The sequence below is a fragment of the Rhineura floridana genome, chromosome 3, assembly GCF_030035675.1.
Source record: "Rhineura floridana isolate rRhiFlo1 chromosome 3, rRhiFlo1.hap2, whole genome shotgun sequence".
Lineage (NCBI taxonomy): Eukaryota > Metazoa > Chordata > Lepidosauria > Squamata > Rhineuridae > Rhineura > Rhineura floridana.
Window position 1 is genome coordinate 486,341 of NC_084482.1, and position 24,583 is coordinate 510,923.

The window sequence follows — 24,583 nt, forward strand, 5'->3', positions numbered from 1 at the left end:
TAACCTCGTGTGGAAATTTCCACAGTCATAGCGCTATGCTCCAAGAGATAACCATCCTCTGGCAGGTTTCACAGAAAGAGCACAGAAAACAATGCCTCACTTTGAGCGAATTCTGATAACCAGGAGACAAATTGTAGCACCCCAAAGGGTTGCTGCAGGGCATATTCACTATGTGAGTATTCAGTGGCAATGCTATCAAAGTAAAGGTATCCCCAGATTTTACTTTTGCAAAATTTCCAAGCTTCTGTCTACAACTGCAAAAGCAGAGGGGTTTCTTTTGTTTTGCTTAAAATTAAGGCTGCAATTCTACAGTCAATGAGACAGCAGGGTTGCACTGTAAAAGGTCCTTGTGATTCTACCAAGAGTCTGAGGGTCACATTTCGGTCTTATTTCCGCTTCTGTTTGCAAATAAAAGATCCTCCCTACAGAGATCCAACTCTGCTGCTCCCCCAGATGTTGCTGGATTGCAACTCCATCATTCCTGACCATTGGCCATGACATCTGGGACTGGGAATCCAAAACATCTGGAGGGACCAGTTTGGGCAAGGCTGAACACGGAGGAGGTACCTGTGGCCCTCCAGATGTTGTTAGACTTCACCTGCCACCAGCCCCAGCCGGCATGGTCAATGCTCAGGGATGATGGGACTTGTCGTCCAATATCACCTGGAGGGCCACTGGTTCCCCCATCCCTACTTTAAAAGCTGCCAGGTATGGGTCACTGGAACCGAGCCAGAAAGGACATCTAACAGGTTTCATTAACAAAACTGGCATTTGTAGAAACTGCAGGAATACATTAGTTTTTGAAACGTATTTAGTCAGCTCAATCTGTGCAGTAATACAGCTTGCTATTGAATGGGGTGGGTACAACTACCCAATCCTTACATGCAGTTCCATTTACCAATTATCACTTTCAGAAGATGAGATGCTTAGCTGCTTTTCTCATTCATCTTCAAAAACAACCCAAGCAGAGGTATGTCACTTTTATTCCCTATTAGTCTGTTTTAAAAGATAGGAAATGGAGGTCAAGACACGCTTACTACAGCAAAGCTAATGAGGTACATCTGAACCCAGATCCCAACCACCTCCACACAATTCCACCTGACAGAAGCAGCAATGCCTATCCTGAAAGACTGGATATTTTCTTGAACTGTTGATAATCCAATTGATTTTTTTTTGGGGGGGGGATGCATGTGCACCACAAATGTTTGTTTTTTTAGTCTGGTCAGAACTTACCTTCACAGGTGGAACAGTTTTAACTTGGGCTGCTGCTTCTTTGATTTCAGACCTGGGCAAAAAATCCCACGCACAGTAAGACAAATTGGAAATACAAGCTATTGCAAGAAAAATATTGTTTAAGACATTGGATACAGAGATTTTGTAAAGTCAAATGTTTGAACTCTATATTCATTCATTCATTGGCGATCACTCGTGGCCGAGTAAGATTGTCTTCCAAGATAAGGTCTTTAACGGTGGGTCCGTAAGTGACTGTGGAGGCCAATTCTGGATCCACACAGCCTCCCACAGTGAGGACATAGGTTTCCAGATGGAAGATGGTCACGATGAGGATTTGCTTGATGTTTCAAGTTCAAAAAACACAGGTTCTCCAGGGAGTCAAATTTCTGGGCATTTTACATCCTGCACCGTCATTTCCATCAATGTATAAATGGGGCAGAGACAAAGTGCTCCAATTCCATATCCTCTTATGTTTATTTGGCGGTAACGATGAGAATAAAGTGCTGGGCAAAGCATCAGTCAATGCCAGAGCTTGGAAAAGTTACTTTTTTAAACTACAACTCCCATCAGCCCCAGCCAGCATGGCCACTGGATTGGGGTGATGGGAGTTGTAGTTCAAAAAAAGTAACTTTTCCAAGCTCTGGTCAATGCTACACTTCCAGATGCTTAACTTCTAAACTTTTAATCAGTGAACCTTAAAAGACTGGCACCATTTCTGACCTGGTGAGGATTCCTGATGTACCCAGTCTCTAAACCACTGTTATGCTGTAGGGTAGTTACTCTCACCCTGAGGCCTTGTAATGTTTCAAGACTACAACTCCCATAATTCTTGAATTTGGCTATGCTGATGGGAGTTGTAGTCCAAAACATCTGGACAACACTAGGTTGGGGAAAGGCTGCTGTAGAGCCACACATTCCCTCCACTCCCACATGCAAATTCTTCCCTCCCAGAGCTAAACCTGGTGCTTCTGTATGAGTGGCTTTGTGTAATCTATCCCCCCCTCCATTCCCCATGAATTATGGAAATAGTTTAATTCACTCCTCACACCATAGGAAGCACTTAAAGGACAATTCTTTTCATTGTTAGGAACTCAAAGGGATCACTTTTCAGACAAGACAATCTGAGTTTAAAAGAGCATGAACTATCATTGCTTCCACCTCCCACCCACCCCTTCTGCAACATGGGGGAAAGGAACACACTGAAGCCACATCACTGCAATGTTACAATCTCCCTCTCTCCCCACTGTTTCCTGGAAGTGGATGTCACCACTCTTCCTGAGAAATAGCCTGGGGTAGAGGTGACCAACCTGCATCTCTCAGCCTAATTTCAAAAGCACTCTGCAAGCTATCAGTTCAAACCTCTAGCAAGAGCGACCCAGCCCAATTTCCTTCAGCAGCTGGCTGGGAAGGGGGGGGGGGGAGAGACATGACCCTGTCCACTTTTGGCTCTGGCCGCGCCCACCATTGGCATCCAGCCTGTGGCAGGAAAAAAGGTTCTCCAACCCTGGAGGACCTAAAAGACAACAATCAGGAAATCTAGTGCACTGAAATCAACGTGATTTAGTCATGACTAAGTACAGTACCGCTGGTATAGCACAGTGGGGAGGAGAGCCTGGCTGGGAGTCCAGAGTCTGCGAGTTCAAATCCCCCCTCGTGTCTCCTGGGTGTCAAGGGCCAGCTAAAGATCACCCCACAGTGAGTGGCTCAGGGGTTACGTGCCCTGCCACCTGTGCAGCCGTGGGCAAGCTGCATAGTCGCAAGGAGCCCAGTTGCCCCCCAGCCGGCAGTTGCGGACAAGGAAGGGGCTGGCTTGTGCAGCTGTGGCAAGCTGAGCAGGCCCTAGCCAGCTGGGGAGGACTAGCCTCAGAGGGAGGCAAAGGTAAACCCCCTCTGAATACCGCTTACCATGAAAACCCTATTCATAGGGTAGCCATAAGTCGGGATCGACTTGACGGCAGTCAAAAAAAAAAAAGGTACAGTACCATTGATTTCAATGGGTGTACTCCAAGTATTTATTCATTTATTATTTAATTTATATCCCACCCTTCCTCCCAGCAAGAGCCCAGGGCAGCATAAGTATGACATATGTTTGGCTCCAGTCATTAGTCTGTGATCCATCAATTGCCCTGGCCCCCTCAGGTAAGTTGTTCTAGGTATTATGAAACTGGATGGAGAGGAGGTACGTAGGTTGCCATTCTCTGCAGCAGTCACATGTCATTAATGTTTAGTTCTGGCCTTAGATATGCTCCAGAAAACACCTTTTGAAGAAGTTTGTGGTTTCTTGTGCGTTGCTATAAGTGGTTGCATTTCTTCCTAGCAGGAAAGCTGATCAGATCACACATGCCCACCACCCAGCTGCACTTACCCTTCTTTGGTTTCTGTTTTGATTCTTTTCTCATCTTGTTCCTTGAGAGGAAAATAGAAGATGGTGTTGAGAAAGCCAAAACTCCCTTCTTTAAAACTAAATCTAGTAGGTGGAAAGTGTTCATCTTCTATGGCAGCCTTCCCCAACCTGGTGCCCTCCAGATGTTTTGGTCTGACTCCCATCAGCCCCAGCCACCACAACTGGGGGCACCAGGTTGGGGAAAGCTGTTTTAGGGCCAATAAGTTACCCCACTATTGGATGAAATCCCATTTGCAGCCAGAATTCAAAAGTTTTATGCAAGCATTGCAAGCAATTACAGGGGGTGTACTGGGGAAATAAATGGCTGAAATTGTTGTTTTTAACACGTTGTAAACTGCTTTGATGTTTTTAACGAAATAGCGGTATACAAATATTTTTATAAATAAATAAAAGCAATTAGTATTTACCTTCTCTCCAGGCTCCTCCTCCTCTTCTTCCTCCTCCTCATTTTCTACACTCGTTTCTTGTTTCAGCTCTCCATTCACTTCCTCAGACTTGCGTTTATTGGACCTATTAAAATAAACCACAAAATGGAACAGTTTAGACAATGTTATTTTAACAAGATGTTCATTGTACTTGTAGAGAAAGGAAAAAACCCTAAGAACTAATTAGGTTTTAACTTTACAAAACCTGTTCAGGTTAAGCAGCATGTATTGACTAGGCATGGATGTTTGGATATTTTAATTTGAGGTCATTTTTGCAAAGGATTTTGCTGTCAAGACCAGGCCCAAGATTGGAGGACTTTCAAGTTCAACTGAGGGCTTAGACAAAAAAGTATTGATATGAATACTAAGAACAAGGCCCCAACTGAGGGCTCCCCCTCAAGCAAGCTCCCCATGGATCCCTTTAACAGACCAGATCAGAGGTGCACCTAAGCATTCAGTGCAAGGACGGGGGACCCGTGTGCCCTGCAAATATTGCTGGACTCCTCTTCCCAGTAGCCTCAGTCATCATGACCAATGAATGATCAGGGGTGACAGGAATTGGAGCCCAGCAACATCTGGAGGGCCATAGGTTTTCTATCCCAGCTTGGGTTTGTCTCTGTAAGCTAACATACCTTCCAATTCCTGAACGTTTGTGTTCATTCCATCCTTTGTCTAAGGAGCTCAGAGCACCCATACAGAATCAGTCCATTTATCCCCCACACTCATCTTTTAACCTCCCAGCCCTGTGAAGGTGGTGAGGTGGAGAGACAGTGACTGGTCCCAAGTTGCCCTGTGATGGGCTTAACCACCTATCAGATACACATTTCAGATCCAAAGGAGGGGAAACCGTGAGAGGAAGGGTGGTGGTGCAGAAACAACCATTTAAACCAGAGGAACAGGAAGCAGGGAAAATGTTTCGGCATTCCCAAACATTTCTTTCATCTAAAGCAGCTTATCTAGAAAAGGGGGGGAAGTGTCAGGGCTTTCTGCATGTGTTTGCATGTAACGTGGAGTTTGCCCTGAACTTTCTGATTCAGTGAAGGTCTGAACTTGGGTATCCAACACACTGTTCGCTATGCTATACTAGCTTTCTTGATTTTGCAGTCATCAAGGCTTGGCTACAACCATCTTTGTACCAGGCTGGGAAACAGGAGTATCTGTTGGTACTATGCCCTCAGTGGAGAACTGTGCTACAAGCCATTCCAAACTGTCTCCTTGAACTCCTGCAGAGGGTCCAGCTCGCCTAACACTCCTTTCCCCAGGGCAGTCTGCTGCTCCGTTTCTCATCTGAACAACTGGAAACCCCACTCCCACTGAGTATCAACCACCTTGATGAAACTGGGGATCAGACCATCAAACAAATGCATGGGGTGGGGTGGGGTAGAAGCAGCAATGAGAGTCAAGTAAGCAGAAGAGGCACAGACATAAACCTGCAAAAGAACAGTCACACCAGGTGTACATACCACCTACTCACCCTTTGGAAAACATGGCTGCAACGGTTGGCTGCTTGCCAGAACTACGAGTGATCCTTGCACTGCTTGGGGTTTCTGCAGATAATTTTTTTAAAAAAAAGACGAGTTGCAGTTACCGTATGAAGTGTAGTGGTGCTTTCTGAATGCTTAAAGCAGATTACATCCTCCCCCAAGCCCAAAGCCACCTTCTGTTACCAACTGCAGAGCCTGAATCTCAGACTTGAGAAACAGGCTTCCTCACATATATTCCTTGCACAGAGCTTGCCATCACTGCCTGCAGCAGCCTTCCTCAGCCTGGTACCCTCCAGATGATGTGAGACTGCAGCTCCCATCAGCCCCAGCCAGCACAGGCAATGGTCAGTGATAATTCAAAACATCTGGAAAGCACCGGGTTGGGGAAAGCTGGTCTATAGACAACCACACAGTTTATTCTCCTGCAGCCCCATAATAAAGGATGCTACATACCATGACTTCCAAGAGCTACCCCATGTCCAGGAATAGCAGCATGGTTACTCAGCCCAATATATGATGCTTAACTCTTGCAGAACCTGAGGGGGGGGTTAATGTAACCTAAACTTCATGGATCATCTTCAGCTCATCCTAACTGTGGAAGCCACCATTAATAAGCAACAACAGCACAGAGACCTCCCATGTCAAGGAAGGAGCAAACCACCTGGCACCGTTGGGAGACTTCTTGCCTGGGCTGCTCATTTGACTGCTCCCCCTTCTTTCCCTCTCAGCACCTCCTCTGTTTCAGTTTCCAGTCTGACCAAGCCCTTAGAAACAACATAGAAACCAGGCTATCCCCCCCCAAAAAAAACCACTAACCCCTAAGCCTAATGGTAAGAACCTATATGTTGTAGCAGTGAGTGGATGAGTGCAGGGTGTGGCGTGGCTATGTGGGTTTTGTCTGCTAGAACAGGCCCTTTCATGGTGAGTGACCAGCATTCCATTTTCCTAGCAGACTCACCCACATAGCCACTCTGGGATGTACCAGAGCCTAAGTCCATTGTGTGGGAATTTACAGTTCCACTCAATGTGAAGGTACCACTGACTGGAAAACATGTTGCCCAAAGGCCGCTACAGCTGAAGCATACGCATCCACTCTGTAGTGTCAAGTAAAAGTATATGTCAGTGGTTCCCAACCTTTATGAGCACGGGACCCCCTTTATAAGCTGAAAAAAATTGTGACCCCCTCCCCCCCTGGGAGGTAGGCTGGCTGCCAGGAAGGAAGGGGGAAAGCAGCCTTTCTTTGCAGGCTTGCTTCTTTTGCTTCACAAAAAGCCCTCTCCTCTCATTCTAAGCAAGGGCGTTGCCAGTAGCGGCAGTGCAAGGAGATGGGAACCAGTGATAGTAATCCCCTCTTCTTCCTGGTAGCTCCACCCTCAGCCTCCTTTGGCATCTGCCATGTATTTTATAGGCAGATGCCTGCCCTTAGTGAGCCTGAAAGACACTCTGGCGCTTCAGCAAAAGGCCTCCCCTCTCGTTTGGAGCAAGGGGGAGGTGTCATCTGCAGCGGCAGTGGGAAGCTGACAGTGTAGAGGGAGTGAAGACTTTTTTAAAAAAAATTAATAAAAATTCATTTATTTACTGTTCACGGCCCCCTCTGGATTACTTCGCGGCCCCCCTCGGGGTCCCGGCCCCCAGGTTGGGAACCACTGGTATATAGCACTGCCCAGGTGACCACTCTGCATGTTTTGGCACTGCTAGTGTTAGTTACTAATGTCACCAAGTTCACTGCCACCCCAGTGGAGTGAGCTGAGATTTGACTGGGAGCCCAACAGTGCTGGGACTCAGGATAGGTTGAAACAGGCCTTAATCCATATGGCAATTGTTGTTCCCCCTAGAGGAACATGAATGAAAACAAACAGGCTAGTGGTTAGTTTAAATACCTTGTGTGCTTAACATAAATTTTCAGTGCCAAAAGCTTTCTGAGGGATGTTAGGGCAAAAAGAAGGGAGGATTGGTTCCTGAGACCTATGAAAGGTGGAATTAACTTTAAGAATGTAAGAAAGTAGTGCTGTCCCTTTAAAAAGTGCTTACTATGAGGATGGGTAGACAGCATGTCCTGCCCTGTCCTGGAACAGACTGAACAAGAGCCATGAGTTGGTGCTTCCAGGCTTTAGGTTTAAGACCTGTAGAAAATGTAAAATGTCTCGAGTGTCAGGATTCTGAAAGTCCACTTTTCTTTTTCTTATTGCCACCTGACAAACACTTTCCAAGTTGCCGTATATAACCTGTTATATGTGGTCATCCATCTGGATGCTCACATAGTATCTATGACTTCTGGAGCAAGTCCTGCTGTGCTGAGAGCCTGCTGCTCAATTCCCAGGCAGCTAGGTTGACCCACTCCGGATCTGGATGCCTGTTGGGGCCTTGCGTGAGATGTTCTGCAGACAGAGAAAACATTAGTGGTGGAGACAGTGCTAGAAAATGCCAGAGAGCCATGGTCTCCTGGGCCACTGAGGAGTCACCAGTGGGATCTCTGTTTGTTCTAGCCTGATCTTTTGCAGTACTCATGCAATTAGTGAAGTTGGAGGGAAGGCAAAGAGGAGGCTCTCAGGCCACAGGGTGTTGAGTGCACACTTTCTCTCCATTCCCAGGGATTGGTACCTGGTGTCAGCTCTACACTGCATCAGCAGTGCCGGTGGGGGGCTGGAAATTCCTGGGTGGTTGGCAGGGAAGCAAAGTCCTTAGCCGGCAGTCTGGCCATAAATCTGCCAGGTCTAGGAGGAGGGGAGCTGATAAGGGCCAGGCTTGTCCGAAGTGTACTTGCTGAGTCAGGAGTCCGGAAGTGAGGTCAGTAGAGGTCCGGGATCAAGTGCCAAGGGGTCAGTCCGAAAGAGGGTGCCAGGAAACTAGGAACACACAAGCCACACCTGACGTTGCAGTCAGCAACAAGCTGCAGCCAAGGTGTGCCTTATAAAGAGCAGGATGGACAGCAGGTGTGAGCCCTCAGCGTTTGGGCCTGAAGGAGACAGGCCTGCCTCTCTTCTGCCTGACCTTCTGCTGTCTACGTTCTGCAGGTGAGGGGGGAGTATCCTGTTCACTGTCTGTGTCTGGCTGCAGGGACTCTGCTGTATCTGGGGTGCTCTGCAGCTGAGGGGGAGGAGCTGGATTCTCAGGAGGCTCCTCCATGTCTCCTTCTGGGTCTGCTGCTCCTGGGTCTGCTACTGTTACTCCTGAGTCGTCCTCATCTGAGGAGTCCTCTGACGGGGGCATGACACCTGGAAGAAAAACCTGGAGTCTTGTGGTTGAGATGAGATGCAAAGAGGACAAGGATTGGTGGCCCAGTTGGGACTGGATGAGTTTGAATGACATTGAGGGCCCGTTCCCCTGGGACCACGTCTGCTGAGAAAGTCCATTGTTACATTCAGGTGTGTTGAACTGACAACTAAGCCAAATTTTGTTTTCCCATTCCATGATGCCCTGCACCTCCAGCTGTTTCTTCAAATGCAACGGCCAAGATATGCCCCATGTCTCTTGGGCCGTGTGGTGCAGACAGTGGGACCCCCAGCCCTGAAGGCTGGCATCTGTCCTGACAATGATTCACTAGGGAAATTTGATTGGAACTCCTTCGAGGAGATACATACGTAGAAGCCACGGCTTGAGGGACTGCCTAGGAGCTGCAGGCAGGAGTACAGGTCTTCCACCTCTCGTGACATGTTGTGAGCCTTGACGCTGTGCTTGAAGACTGCTATGGGGCAGAAATGAGTGAGTGGAAGAGAGGAGAGTTCCAGTTTGACTCTCTGGGAGACTGTCTATATTATCCATACATCTGAGGTCCACTGCCAAACCTGGGCAAGGGCCTGCAGTTTGCCCTGATCTCTGGGGCCTGGTGACAACTTATTCCCTGATGGGACTTTTTGGCTGAGGCCAGCCTTGGGGTTGCTGAAGGCTGGGTTTCTGGTGAAATATGAACTAGTTCAGGCTGGTCTCTGTCTACAATAGCCCTTGTAACAAACACCTCCTCTTTAAGGGCGAAAGGAGTAAGGAGCTCTTTTATCAGGACACTTATCATTTTTTGGCTCAACTAGGATTTTATTTAAATTTTCTTCCCCAGTCTGAAAGAAGCCACAGCCGCATTATTTCTCAAAGCACTGTCAACTATCCAATAAGTTAACCAAAGTGCTCTCATAACAACCACGTTAGTGGCCATATTCCTAGCTGTAAAAAATCAGTGTGTCTAGAGAAGCATCTGACAAATTCCTGGGGTCTCATCAGTTTACACAATAAGGTGATAATTCGGTAGCCTCCACGTCTGGATCAGCCATTCCTTGGGAGATCAACATGAAACAAGCCATGGGCACCAAAGAGAGCCTCATACGTTAAGTTAGCACACTGGCATACATTGTGTGTTTTGTATTGGCGAAGGGGTCATCTCTTTCAATAAAGTTAACCTTTTAAATGACTCAGGTAATGCGATGGACTTAGAAGATATTACCAAAGGAGAAAGGACTGCTGCCCCTTTAAGAGAGGGGTCCTCTGGGTTCTGTTCTGAACATTTTAGTCCTAAGGCAGAACAGACTTTTATGAAAAAGTGGGCCATAACCAAAGCCATGGTTTAGGAGCAGGGAAGGTGGCAACCGCCTAATCAGACATGGGACTCCACTATCTCTTCTCCCACCTAAGCATCACATTAGGGGTGGGCTTGGAGAGTACAGACATTCCTGCACAATTAACATCTGGAACAGTAAGATCACCTCCTGGAATGTTTACTGCTTGTACCCCCACTGGTGGATTCTGTGGCGTCCCTCCCATCTGGTATGGGGGGAAGCTGAGGCTACACATCTTAGGTACAGGCAAGTCCCTAGGGGATAACTCCAAAGAGTTTTCTGGGGACCTGCTTTTGCCTTCTTAGCTTTTTCTCTTATAAGACTTCTTGGGTTTACTTGTGTGGCAGAGGGGGGGAGAGGAGCAAGAGGACCCCACTGGAGAGGGGGACAGCTTCCAATGCAAGCAGGACTTATGCCTCTGCTTACCATCTGCCTCCTTACCAAGTGCCTCTTTAATAGCCTTGACAAAGATTAGAGACAAGGGAGGCCAGGGGGTTTCAGTTCTGAGCCCCAAATCCGCAACCACTTGAGTGGAAGGAATGGGCCTAAAAAACTCCAAAGGCGCAAAATAGTGCCGCTCACCTGAAGGGCATAATAAAACTCTCACACATGATCTGCTGAGGGCCTGTAGCAGTCATCCATGGCAATGCCTTCCAACTCCAGCACTGAGAAAGAGCTCTCACTCATGTTGGTGGGGAGGTGGGGAGGGGGGAACGGTTTGTACAGAGGCATCCTCTCTCCCCTCCGGCTGTGGCAGAGTCTGCCTTGGGGATTTCTGAAAATCTGGGTTCATTGCCTTCAATGCTTCCGAAGGAGCCACCCACAGTGACCAGGTCGACTCTGCGGCAGCATCCCTGATTGGGTGCTCAGCTTGACTCGTGAGAGAGGTTGCTGATTTAGCTGTAGCTTTTGCCGCTTTCTCCAAGATTCTTTCATTCCTCTGCAGCAGCGTCCCTGATTGGGCGCTCAGTGTGCCTCATGGGAGAGGTTGCCAATTAAACCGTAGCTTTTATCACTTTCTCCAAGATTTTTGGCTCCTCTTGTGAGGAGCTGCTTCTCCTTTTGGCTTTCCCACCAGGCCCACAGACAAGAGGAGCAGGAGAAGATGGGGGAAAGGAAAGAAAGCTGATAGTCAAGTGAAATCTTTTTCTTTTTTCTTTTTAGTGAAAAGGAGAAATGCTGAAGCAAAAAAGCTGAGGAGAAAAATGTAGAAAATACTATAGCAAGCAACAAAAGACGGAGAGGGAACAAAGACATCTGCATGGACTGGCAGAAAATCAAAACTAAAAGAGGAAATGCTGAGAGGGAAAGAAGGTTGAGCAGTCAAATTAACAGCAGACATTTCCTGCCTGGGCTGCTAGAGGCTGATAACCCACAGTGGCTATGTGGGTGAGTCTGCTAGGAAAACAGTGTTGGCTACTGGGTTGCTGAAGGTGGCAATAAACTGCTGTCTCCTCCTACCCCCATTTCTGCAGCCGAGTAGGGTGTCTGGCCATCTCCACCTCTTGTTCTCATTAAGTCTCCAACTGCTGCCATATACTAGAGAAAGGAGACCCAGGTCAGAGACTAGGATATCCAAGTAGGGTTGAGGCCTGGCAATCCTCATAGAGTTGGGAGGGGGCCTTACAGGCCATCAATTCGAATCGAGCTCCTTGATCTGGGAATCTAGAGCTACAGCATCTCAAACAGATCACTGCCCAGTCTCTGAAGTCTCCACTCAGACAGAGCTCACTACCTCTTCAGGCAATTGATTCCATTGCCTAAGATCTCCTATTAGTTAAAGTTCTGCCTAGGAGAAAGGCAGGGAGACGGGGAGACTACATTAAGCTGCCAAGAACAGGATTTCTCCTCTCACCGGCACTACCCTTGGGACTCCATCTCTACCTTCTAAATTTTGCAAACTTTTCCACTCTGGTGAGACTTGTTATCCACACACACACACGATTTTGCATAAGATGTGGCCACAAGGGAAGAAAAATAAAAGGGGAAGGGACCCAGAATGCTCACATCCCTGAGCTATTGCAGATGAACAATAAAGATCAGGTTTGCTGAATTTCACCAAAGAATTTGGGTTCCCAAGAAAAATCAGCTTTCTATTTTCCTTTGTAAAAAAAGCTTCAAGCTCTTAAAGCAGGATGACAACATATTTGCACACAGAGGTAGCAACCAAACTCATGAACAGATGCCAAGAACAGTTTCTGCAGACAGCCTGTTTGGCTGAGGCTGAACATCAGTGAGAACCTGCAACGTTTGGTTAATAAAACGAATCCAAGGTCACTCTATGCCAGCCTAGCAAATAAATCCACATGTTATTATGTGTCGGTACGTATTTATTAGCTGTTTGAAATCTAAACGAGAGAGAAAACACCCCCAACACTCAGAAGGTTTCCGCTTCCCTGCCTGGAGGCACCTTGAAGGTGCTGTCCATTGATGGCATGTCTCTAAGTGACTTACTTCGGTCCTCACTGCTGGACTTGCTCTTCCTGCCCCTCCGGGCTTTTGGCCCAGATGGCGAGGCTGAGAGCGTGGAGGAGCAGGATGCTGCTGCCGCCTCCTCAACCTCCATGGCACTGTCCTCTTCTCCCTGGTGGCCTGTTCCCTCAGGCTCCTCGTGGCTGCCATAGGCACCGTTTTCTGTGCAGCCGTTGGGCTTCTGGCCAAGCTCCAGGTTATCTCCATTCTCCAGAGAGAGTCCTTTGCGGAGGACGGCTTTGACTTTGGCCAGGTACCGTTCCTGCAGCAAGAAGGAAAGAGCAAGAGGCTGAGTACCTGTATTCAGGGCACGTCTATGGACTTTGCAGAGGGAGTTCAAATGGGTTTAATCAGTGAATCAGAAATGGCGAGATCCAGTTCCTGGTTCCAGACGTTGCTATCCTCTAGCATCCCAGGATCATCCAATAAGTTCACCTGGACAACCTTATTCTCCTTAGATGTGCAGTTCTCATCTCTCAAAATTATGAATATTCATAGTTCTACATAACAAACAGCATCGACATATATTTTTCCATCTTACAGACTCAACTATCAGCAACTAAAATCCCCTGATTCAGCAACATTCCAAGCGCTTCAAGCTGGCTGATACTATGCCCCCAATATGCATGCTTTACGTGCCATGCACTGTGAGTGTGCACCTTGGTCTCACATCCACCACCATCCCATGCAGAACACTGTTGTGTGTGAATAGCCTGCATGTACACACATTCATACATATAACTGGTCCATGCTCCTTTTCAGTAGATGAAATGTCTGGGCAAGATATAAATCATAGTCAAATCTACACATTTACTCTTCAAGCTCATGCAGAATGTTTGACATGCAATTGCATGATCAGTTCATGCATGTATACATGTGTACACATGCCCCTCCCCAAAACCTGTTCGCAGAACCCATCACTATAGAGTTCACATGCCCAGGGAATAGTGAGAACTAGCCCTTAGCCTACAAGTCAATGGTCCTGCTCAGTGTCCTTGGATATATACAGAGACAGTCAGAAATCCATTATTTTGACAAGTGCCCTACTTTCTCTAACACAGAATAATATGGAGGTAACTTCTAGTTATGATCTTAATGCATCTTTATATAATCCAAGTAACAAATTGAGCAATGTTTCTCATACCATTTTGTAACACAGTAACAATGCAATCCTATACATACCTAATTGGAAGCAACTTCCACTCAGTTCAATGGGATCTACCCCCAGGTAAGTGGATATAGGATTGCAGCCTAAAATTATTACATTATATATTTGAGATGTGCCACCCTGGACTCCTTCTGGGAGGAAGGGCGGGATATAAATATAATAAATAATGTTCTATAGATAAAGGTTATCTTCAAAGTTAGTGTAAAAGTTCTATTTATTTGAACCAAATATACTGTACAATTTTAAAATCCAAGTAGCATGCATTTTTATTTGGAAAATATTTAAAGTACAAATGGAAAACCTCATCAATTATTTCAGCATGACTAAAATCTGTTTTCTCTCTTGGCAATTTAGAACATTTACCCCAGTGTAAACTGTGAATTTTAGAATCTGCCTTAGATAAAGAACTATTTACAAGTGTTTTGACTTGCTTCAAGGGAAGAATTTGATACAGCAGCGCTCCTTGAAGAAGGTAACAGTTCAAAATTCCAGGAACAAAACTGAAATTAATACCAATAATTTAATCAAATTCAGCAATAGAAAATTTTAAAATCTGGACTGCAACTGTGTCACAGAATTCACACTTCAGAATGTTGAGATTTGAACATCTTTCCATATAAAGGGGCAATAAGCTGGGGTAAAAAAAGCTCTAAAGGTTTAAAGACATGTTGAGGAAAAGTTTCACACCCCCACACCAAGAGCAAAAGTGGTGATTGCAAAGCTTTCTCTCCAGATTTTGTGGGGGGTTCCGAATTTCTCATCATACTTCTGGAGCAGCACCAGTAGATTATAACCCACCATTTTCCCTTTCTTATTATACTTTCCAGGCTTTGTTGAAAGACTGCTGTATGTGCACAAGTTTGCTACACTTTTCAGTTCAGGTCTTTCTCACAGGTTGGTAGTATACAGCAAGGATAAGCATGTGTGATTAAGTCAGCACTACAATGTAATCAAATGTGCAAATCCCAGGTATCCACCAGTAACATGCAAGGAAAAAAAAGAACAAAATGAATTGCAGCAAACTGGAGAGTTTCTAGTTTTAGAAATTCTAAACATTAAAACGGCAAGGCAAGCAAAGCCAATCCCATGGAACAATATCTGAATGGAACAGGAGGAACACACTCATCCCTCAAAATTACCTACCTCAGAAAGCTCCTCTTTGTGAAACTTGGTCTCCAGGTCTTTCAGCAGATTCTGAACATCTGCTTGTAAGAAGCCATGCATCAGACTCAGCTTTTCCTTAACACACTCCTAAATACATAGACAGACAGACAGATATTACAGCTGCCAATGCAGAAACTTCTTAGGGGATGGCTGCAAAGAGGCACTGGCATGACTGTCCATTAAAAGGGGGAGGGGGAACACTGGTGCACTCACTCTTTCACCAAGACCATCTTCATCCCTCTCCAGATCTCTTAGCCTGTTGTAAAACAAACAAGAAGAGTTCCTCATTAGGAAATAAGACTTTTCCCCCACACACACACACCACCAATCTAGTTTCAGAGAGCTGGAACAGGTGACATTTCACTTTCTGGATGTTACCAGGGCAGGAAAGGGGGAGGGAGAAGTGATCGTCAGCACTACTGATTGAGCCTTGCACACCCCCTCCACCAGTAAGCTTCCCCTTATTACCCTCATCATTGAGTAAAATGAATCAGGGGGATCCTTTGCTTATTTGCAGCGATGGGGAACCTGCAGCCCTCCAGACGGCATGGGTTCCTCTTTCATCCATACAGAGCCGCCTATCAAGGGCACCCAAGAGCCACCTAGTTTAGAGCAGGCCAGAAGGAGGCCAAGTGCCTGCCTTTGCTTAAGCTGGCTGAAAGAATAGAAGAAGGAACTTCCACCTCTCTTATTCTAACCCCAGTAATGGTCATGGCTGGGGAGGGATTCCCCCCCCATTCCAGCTCAGGAAGCGGCACATCAAAAAACAAAACTGACTACATCTGAGGCCAGGGGGAGTGGGGAGAGGAGGGCAAAGAACCAGGAAAGAAGTCTAGCAATTCCCAGGGAAGGAACTGGAGCTGGAGAAGAGTGGGGGAAACCTGTAAAAAGGGTTCTCCCTCATAAAAAGCTGGGGGCAGGGGGAATGTCCAGTTCAGGGAGGAAATCCATGCTACTACTACCCCTTCATATGCCTGCAAACCCAGAGAATGGCTAGCAAGGATTATTTCCTATCTGGGCAATACTTTCCATGAAGGGTAGGTTGGGGAAACCTCAAAGCCAAACTCAGCCTTTTGGAGGCAGCATCTAGACCAGGACTAGCCAATGTGGCATCCTCCAGGTTGTTGTTGGACCACAACTCCCTTTGGCTGTGGCTGAAGGGAGATGGACTCCAACAATATCCAGCAGGCACCATGTTGGCTATCCTTGGCCTAGACCCAGTTGCCTACCCAGACGGTAGTGGTAGTGGTTAACTGAGTGGTTGGCTTTGGCAACCGGCTTGCTGACATGCCACTTTGTCAACGGAGCGCACTCCCTCTCTCCTACTCCAAAGGAAGTGGGAGAGAAATACACATGGAAAACCTGCTCCCTGAAACAGACACCAAGTTGTGCAGTTAATACTTGTCCCTCTGGTCACCCTCTTCCTGCACTGGTAGGCAGAGCCAAATGAAGTCACAGAGATAATTTGGGCCATGGATTTCACACACACACACCACATTTCAAAAAAATCAATGTGGCCTCCATCAAGAGTCAAATATTTCTGGCTGGAAGCCATTAACCAAAGCTACTGAAAAGAAGAGGAAAGTTTTCTGTCAAAGCACCGCATTCAGCAGGGCCCCCAGCTATACACAGGCATCGACAGGCTCCAGGAAAGAGTTTATAGATCCTCTTCAATACTACCTGTCATTTTCTGCCATGCATGCATGTGTGCAGTGACACATATGCATGCAAGAACATGAGCAAATTGTCAGCAGCAGTACCAGAGATTGAGTAATTCCTTAACTCCATTGAGGCAAAATGTTTCCCTTTGGATGAGTACCAGGAAACCACCCCCTCAACTAAAAACAAAGAGCCAGGCTGACACACTTTTCTACTACTCCAGGACACAGGCCAAGGCAAAAGGGCGCCATTTGCTTGCACTCTGCATGTTTAATTCCTGGCCTACTGCAACACTCCATGACACCAAGGCAGCTCCGCCACATGTGAGTGTTCCCCCTCTGATTTTGCATCCAAGCGTGATATATTTTCCATCTCTCTTTTTGCTCACCTTCCACCCAATGTGGCTTGCTGCCACCCCACCCCACCAGTAGACACAGGCGTCCTCAGCACACTAGTTTACATTCTTGTTTTATAACTTAGTAACCTAAAGTCTCTTTTAGGCAAAAAGCCTTGCTGCTAGAATAATACCTTCTTTCAGTGCCCGCTCTCCTTCGGCAAGAATCTCTTTGAAGACTCTTGTGTGAAGCTGCCAAGTCAGAATGAATTCTTCTCAAATATATTATCATCAGACTTGGGCTCAAAAGAGGCTGGCTAGGTCTAACTAAAATACAAGGCACCCTTCATTACCACCCTGTTGCTAAATACATGACTCGCTTAGAGGTCAGCAATGCAAGCCTACTGGACCAAATTCTGCATCCTGAGGCATACCCCCTCGATTGATCTGCTGGCCCAGCACCCCTCACTCAGAAGAAGCCTCTCCCTCCAAAACAACAGTTTAGACGCAGGGACTGGCGGTTCCCACTCCACAGAATCCAAGACAAAAAACACTGCTGCCAGCTAGCTACTATTTCAGCTGTCCAACACATGCAACTAACAACACTGGCTTCCTTTTTTCTCTCTTCTCCCTCACAAAGTTAATATTTTAAACTGGCAGTCACCTCCTGGGCACTGGCCTTCCACATCAACCAGAGGACTTTAACAACCAAACACCCTGTGTCATCTTAAAGATTAACACATTTATTGTGGCATACACTTTTGTGGACTCAAGCCCACAATCCACAAAAGCTTATGTCATAATAAATGTGTTAGTCTTTAAAATGAGCCAAGACGCTCTGTCGTTTTTGCTGCAAGAGACTTAACACGGCTATTCCTCTGGATGTTTTTACAATGAAGACGCTAAATAGCAAAAGAGCTGAACAAAACTTCACATTAAAGGAGAACCTAGCATTTAGGTTACTCTGTGGCAGCATTCCCCCACAGGAATGATTGATTGATTGTCCCCCACAAGAAACAAGGGGCTGAGGTGTGAAAACGGCTCTGAGGAAACTGCAGATGCAAAGCTCTCCTCTTACAATCACAAACCAAATGTGTGGGAGACAACACAGAGATGGAATGTAAAGGAGGCTGGAGAGATTCCATTTGAGAAACTGCTGCTTAGTTGGATGCGATTCCACCATCAAGCCCTCCTTTCCCAAGAAAGGTATGTTCACATGGAGGCAGGAAATCTAAAAATGGGAAAGGTGCTAAAAATCCCTGAGCTGAAGTTTAGAGCAGCCATCAGCTCTCCCAAGGGAAAGGCAAGCCAGACTGTCGACTCCAGACAATAGCAGGCCAGACGCTGCCTGCCTGCGTAGCTCTCAGAGGGAGACTCAGGAAGCAAATACGCAGACAGACATACCACGTGGCGCAAGCTTCAGCGGCAGGCCTCACAACCACTCACAACAGTAATGGCGGGAAAAGTACACGTACTAGAGCTAAAAGGTGGAAAGCACACCAGCCTGCAGGCAACTTAATGAGAAGTTTAAAAAAAGGAAAGCAGAAGGAACAATTTCCTTCTTCCTGTCTCCGCATGGCTGCGCGAAGGCTCATTTCTAATCAGCACACCTTTCTAGACTCCATTTTGCAAGCAGGCTGAAGGACCACCCAGCCCAGATTTAAGAGCAGGAACACAGAGATCAGACAGATACTGAACTATAGCAGTACATTAGAGAACAAAGACTATGTGACTCCAAATCTAATTTTCCTTCTGGGGAAGCAAATGGAATGTTAGAAAATAGAATAAAGAACTAACTAACTAACCATCATGATGGAGATTTCTTACCTACGTTTCCAGACATAAAACCTTTAAGCTGAAGGGCAGTAAAGGTCTTTACTTTAGTGTAAAGAAGCAATTGGCAGCCTCTAAGCAGGAGAGTGGGTAAGCAGATAGGAAGAAATCCTAATGGGGTGGAGAGAGCGAGGGGGAAAAGAGAACAGTGCCTAACTTCCATCCCAACAGCCAACTTGCTTCTGCAACAGAAGACACCTATTAGTTCCGAGCCAGCAGGCAAGCAAATGCAAAACAAAAAACAATTGTTTTTGACAGATAAAAGGAAGTGTACAGCTGTGATTATTTGTAAAGATAGTTAGGATAGAGTGGCCTGGAGGAAAAGGCTCTCCCTGCCCCCATGCCTCCCAAGGGAAGGGATCGGCTCCACTGAAATGCAGCACACTCCTGGAGGCGCCAGAAAGCAGAAAACCAATCAGACCGCCCTGCAAGCTTGTGGTTGCCAATGAAGCCAACTCATGATAACCCCCACTTTTTTATGCAGAAGTCAGGGCATGTTAACCATTGCTTCCTCAGCCGCGTGTGTGCATCAATCCTTGCTTCAAACACACACGCAAACAACGTTCCCGCCAAGCCGCACTTTCAACTGGATAAGAAACTCTTTCACTTCCTGTCCCAGATGGCAAGCCTTGGCACAAGGAGAGAAACAGTGCGCAGAAGAAAGGGAAAGACAAAGCCTGTGAAACACAGAAGGGTCAACATTTCTTTTTCAATTAATTCTCTCTCCCTATCCACCCCCACAACAAAAAGCAGGCTGGACACAGAAAGAAAAGGACTACTCTTCCTTACATCCTCCCTACCTGTGAATTCTTTTTAGCAGGGAATTGCAGTCACCTCTATTCCCCACTCCGATTTATACAAATAAAAGTTGAGGGAACAGCACCAGCCTTGTTCAAAAGGACTGAAGACAGGGAAACCTAAAACTTGACAACTGTGTTATTTGGGGGCTCCTGACAACTAAACATCCTAGTTTTGTGATTTGACAGCCATAGCAATGCAGGAGTAGGATGACATAATTAAGAACTAAAAAAGAAACCCCTCCCCAATCTCTATTAGTTTACATCTCCCCCCCCCTTCAAGGAAAGCTCATACTATATAAGTGAATACAAAGGGCCTTCTAATTCTAAAAAAAACACCCTGAAGTGGGAGAACTCACCCCAATTAAGAGGAATATGGGCCTCCAGGTAGGGGTGCAATGGAGATGCTCCCCACTAGCAAAGACACCTCCCCAATCCCACCCGGAGGGCAATGTTAAGGGAATACAGAGTACACCACTCTTAAAAGGGCCCACATAGGTGCCTCAGAATCCCAATTTCTTCTTTGGAGTTCTTCCTTCTCCCCACACTTTGGGGCTCCCTTCTTCGACTCCTATTATTACAAACTTTTCTTTGCTTTCCTATGGAACGGGAGGGGGGAGCTCAGACCCTCTGGGAAATACGGAGTAGAAAATCCAGGATGGTGGCTTTGGAGAGAGGAGATATTCAAGGGTGAAGAGCGGAGGAAGTGCGATGAACCTCGCCTCATCCTTCGCCCGGAAAAGCAATGGGTGTACAAGAAGAGTGTGCAAGAAGAAGCCCCCCCCTAACAATGCAGAAGGTACGCCCCAGCCTTCAGAGAAGAAGAAATGTGGGTGGGCGGAGGTCAACGTGCCCTCGGGAGAAAATGAGGAGGGGGGATCGGTAGCCCTCCCTCTTCACAAAATTGGGTGGGGGTAGCTCCTTCCTCCTCCCCGTCGTGTGCGTGGGAGGATTGCACTCACCGCCTGCGCAGCTCCTCCGGGGTCAGCGGGGCGGCCCGGGCGGGCATCGGGACCAGCAAGACAGCGAGCGGGGAGGGAGGCGACGGGAGCCGATTTCGCGCGCGCACCGGGGAGGGCGGAGGACGAGGAGGAGGGGCGGAGCGGGCATCGGAATAGACCATCCGGGATCGGGGGAGGAAAAGGTGGGACTTACCAAGCTGCCATTCGTAGAGAGGGAGAAACCAAATAAGCAAAGGGGAGACAGAGGCATACAGACTTGGCAAGAAGGGGAGGACGCCAACGCTAATCGCCCTAATGGAATGTACCATGGGGAGAGGGGGGAAACATGGGGGAAACTCTGTGAGACGGAGCCAGCCCTGGGGCCCTTGGCCTCACGTAGGATCTGCCGTGCTGGATCAAACCAAAGTTCATTTAAGTCCACCTTTCTTGCCTCCAAGAGAGACCAGCCAGGATCTGTTGAGAAGCTCAGACAAAGCAGGCGGTTCCCTCCGGCATCTGGCACTCCGGGGTAGACTGCCGCTGGCTATGGAGGTTCCAGTCCTAAACAGCATGGCTAATCATAATTTAGATCATGGCTAAACTTATGTTCTTGCTGGATCCATCTAGTCTAGCATTCTGTTTCCAACAGTAGCCAGCCAGATACCCAAACAAACAGGGCAGAAAGGCAATAGTCCTCCCCTATTGCTTGTCCTCACCATCTGATATTCAGAGCTATATTGCCTCTGTACCTGGAGGCACCATTCCCCCCCCCCCCGTACATCTTGTTAAAGGTGCGTATTGCCTCCTTGGCATAAAGCACTTTTTGCCCAAACTACAACACACTATCTGGACAGAGATGGTTTGGCCTCAATTATCTATGCCCTCTTCACCTCATTAGCTATTGCATTCTACAGGGGCCGCCTTTGAAGGTGGTTCAGAAACTTACAGTAGTCCAAAACGCAGCTGAGAGGCTATTAACTGGGACTGGATCTTGTGAACCCATTACAAGTATGTTTTGCCAACTACATTGGCTCCCAGTTCATTTCTGATCTCAGTTCGAAGTGCTGTTGTTGGCCTTTAAAAACCCTTAACGACTTGGGACCAGGATACCTGGAGGACCACGTCTCTATATCAATCTGTCTGCCTGTATATCAGAGACACTTAAGGTGCCTCACTGCAGTTTATTTATTTATTTATTAAACTTTTATACCGCCCGACTAGCAGAAGCTCTCTGGGCGGTGAACAACAAAAATACTAAGATACACAATATAATGCAATAAAAACATATAACAATAAAACAGTCTAAAATCAATTACAACAAATGAAAATCAATAGCTTAAGTTAAAATGCATTGAGAAAGAGGAAGGTTTTAACTTGGCGCCGAAAGGATAGCAGTGTCGGCGCCAAGCATACCTCCTCGGGGAGACTGTTCCACAGTTCGGGGGCCACCACTGAGAAGGCCCTAGATCTTGTCACCACCCTCCGGGCCTCTCTATGAGTCAGAACCCAGAGGAGGGCCTTCGAAGCAGAATGCAGTGAGCGGGCGGGTTCATATTGGGAGAGGAGTTCCAACAGATATCGTGGTCCCATGCCGTATAAGGCTTTATAGGTTAATACCAACACTTTGAATCTGGCCCGGAAGCATATTGGCAGCCAGTGCAAGCGTGCCAGGTGTTATGTGATCGGACCGCTTGGTCCTTGTCAACAATCTGGCAGCCGCATTTTGTACTAGCTGCAGCTTCCGAACTGTCTTCAAAGGCAGCCCAACGTAGAGCGCATTGCAGTAGTCCAAACGCGAGGTTACCAGAGCATGTACCACCGATGTAAGGTCCTCCTTACTCAGATAGGGACGTAGCTGGGCTACCAACCGAAGTTGGTAGAACGCATTGCGTGCCACCAAGGCTACTTGAGCCTCAAGTGAAAGGGAAGAGTCTAGAACGACTCCCAAGCTCCGAACCTGCTCCTTCAGAGGGAGTGCAACCTCATCCAGGACAGGTTGAACATCCACCATCTGGTCAAGGGAACCACCTACTAACAGCATCTCAGTCTTGTCTGGATTAAGCCTCAATTTGTTCCCTCTCATCCAGTCCATTATCGCAGCCAGGCATCGGTTCAGCACCTTGACGACCTCACCTGAAAAAGATGAAAAGGAGAAGTAGAGCTGCGTGTCATCAGCATACTGGTGGCAACGCACTCCAAAACTCCTGATGACAGCACCCAATGGCTTCATGTAGATGTTAAAAAGCATGGGGGATAGTACTGACCCCTGCGGAACCCCACATTCGAGAGCCCACGGAGTCGAGCAATGTTCCCCAAGCACTACCTTCTGGAGACGACCCGCCAAGTAGGAGCGGAACCACAGCCAAGCAGTACCTCCAACTCCCAACTCCGCGAGCCTCCCCAGAAGGATACCATGGTCGATGGTATCAAAAGCCGATGAGAGATCAAGGAGAATCAACAGAGTTACACTCCCTCTGTCCCTCTCCCAACATAGGTCATCATACAGGGCGACCAAGGCCGTCTCAGTGCCAAAACCAGGCCTAAAACCCAATTGAAATGGATCTAGATAATCGGTTTCATCCAATAGCGCCTGGAGCTGGCCGGCAACCACACGTTCCAAGATCTTGCCCAGGAACGGAACATTTGCTACTGGTCTGTAGCTGTTGAAACTTTCTGGGTCCAAGGAAGGTTTTTTCAGGAGTGGCCTCACCACCGCCTCTTTCAGACAGCCAGGGACCACTCCCTCTCGTAAAGAGGCATTTATCACTTCCTTGGCCCAGCCAATTGTTCCTTCCCTGCTAGTTTTTATTAGCCAAGAGGGGCAAGGATCAAGTACCGAAGTGGTTGCATGCACAGTCCAAGCACCTTGTCCATGTCCTCGAGCTGAACCAACTGAAACTCATCCAATAAAACATGACAAGACTGTGCTCCGGACACCTCGCTAGGATCAGCTGCTATAAATTGAGAGTCTAAGTCCCGGCGGATGCATGAGATCTTATGCTGGAAGTGCTCAGCAAACTCATTACAGCGAGCCACCGATGGTTCTACCGTGTCCTGCGGGCGTAACTGAAGTAGCCCGCGGACAACTCTGAAAAGCTCCGCTGGGCGGCAGAGAGATGAATTGATGGTGGCAGCAAAATGTTGTTTTTTAGCTGCCCTCACCGCTCTTACATATAGCTTGGTAGAAGCACTAACCAGCGCATAATTGCATCCGTCGGGAGTTTGCCTCCATCTCCGCTCAAGCCGCCTCCTATCTTGCTTCATCGCTCTCAGCTCTGGAGTGTACCAAGGAGCTGTATGAGCTCTGCACAGGAGAGGGCGCATAGGAGCGATAGTGTCAACAGCCCGGGTCATCTCCACATTCCACAGATCAACCAGAGCTTCAACAGGAGCGCCAGTCCTGTCAGCCGGAAAAACCCCCAGAGCCCTTTGAAAACCTTCAGGATTCATTAGTCTCCGGGGGCGGACCAATTTAATAGGTCCCCCACCCTTGCAGAGGGAAGAGGCTACTGAAAGTCTAAACTTCAGCAAGCAGTGATCTGTCCATGACAAAGGGCGAGATGTAAAACTCCCCACATCCAGATCACTATCCCCATGTCCAGTCGCAAAAATAAGGTCTAGAGTATACCCCGACACATGTGTTGGACCACTAACATATTGAGACAGCCCCATGGTTGTCATGGATGCCATGAAGTCCTGAGCTGCCCCAGACAAAGTCGCCTCGGCATGGATGTTGACATCCCCCAGTACTAATAGTCTGGGGGATCTCAGCAATACCTCCGAGACCACTTCCGTCAGCTCAGTTAGGGAAGCCTTTGGGCAGCAAGGTGGGCGGTACACCAAAAGGAGTCCCAGCCTGTCCCTCTGGCCCAACACAAGGTGCAAGCTCTCCAGGCCAGTGACTGTATGGACATGGTGCTTGGTGAGTGAGATGGAACTCTTATAGACCACAGCTACCCCACCTCCCCGACCCTCAGATCTACCATGGTGCTGAACCAAGTACCCCGGTGGGCAGAGCTGGGAGAGACTAACTCCTCCCTGCTCACCCACCCAGGTCTCGGTTATGCATGCCACATCGGCTGCCTCATCCACAATCAAATCGTGGACGAGGGCGGTTTTATTATA

General features: G+C 47.5%; 1 protein-coding gene across 5 annotated transcripts in view; it reads right to left on the reverse strand.

Annotated features, from left to right (window-relative positions):
• The window catches only part of DNMT1 (DNA methyltransferase 1), a 196,514-nt gene that overhangs the window by 43,722 nt on the left and 128,209 nt on the right, over positions 1 to 24,583 (reverse strand). Inside the window, exons 1-9 of one of the 5 annotated variants that reach the window (XM_061613735.1) lie at positions 18,715 to 18,737; positions 17,082 to 17,139; positions 15,108 to 15,150; positions 14,874 to 14,981; positions 12,545 to 12,824; positions 5,537 to 5,609; positions 4,045 to 4,147; positions 3,599 to 3,639; positions 1,234 to 1,285 (exon numbers count right to left, since the gene is read on the reverse strand). In XM_061613735.1, the coding sequence (XP_061469719.1) occupies positions 1,234 to 1,285; positions 3,599 to 3,639; positions 4,045 to 4,147; positions 5,537 to 5,609; positions 12,545 to 12,824; positions 14,874 to 14,981; positions 15,108 to 15,150; positions 17,082 to 17,139; positions 18,715 to 18,730 (774 nt within the window). In that variant the 5' untranslated portion in view covers positions 18,731 to 18,737. Of the gene's footprint in view, positions 1 to 1,233; positions 1,286 to 3,598; positions 3,640 to 4,044; positions 4,148 to 5,536; positions 5,610 to 12,544; positions 12,825 to 14,873; positions 14,982 to 15,107; positions 15,151 to 17,081; positions 17,195 to 18,714; positions 18,738 to 19,876; positions 19,898 to 20,479; positions 20,668 to 24,583 lie in introns of those variants that run through there. The other 4 variants (XM_061613733.1, XM_061613737.1, XM_061613734.1 and 1 more) reach the window with 4 other exon arrangements.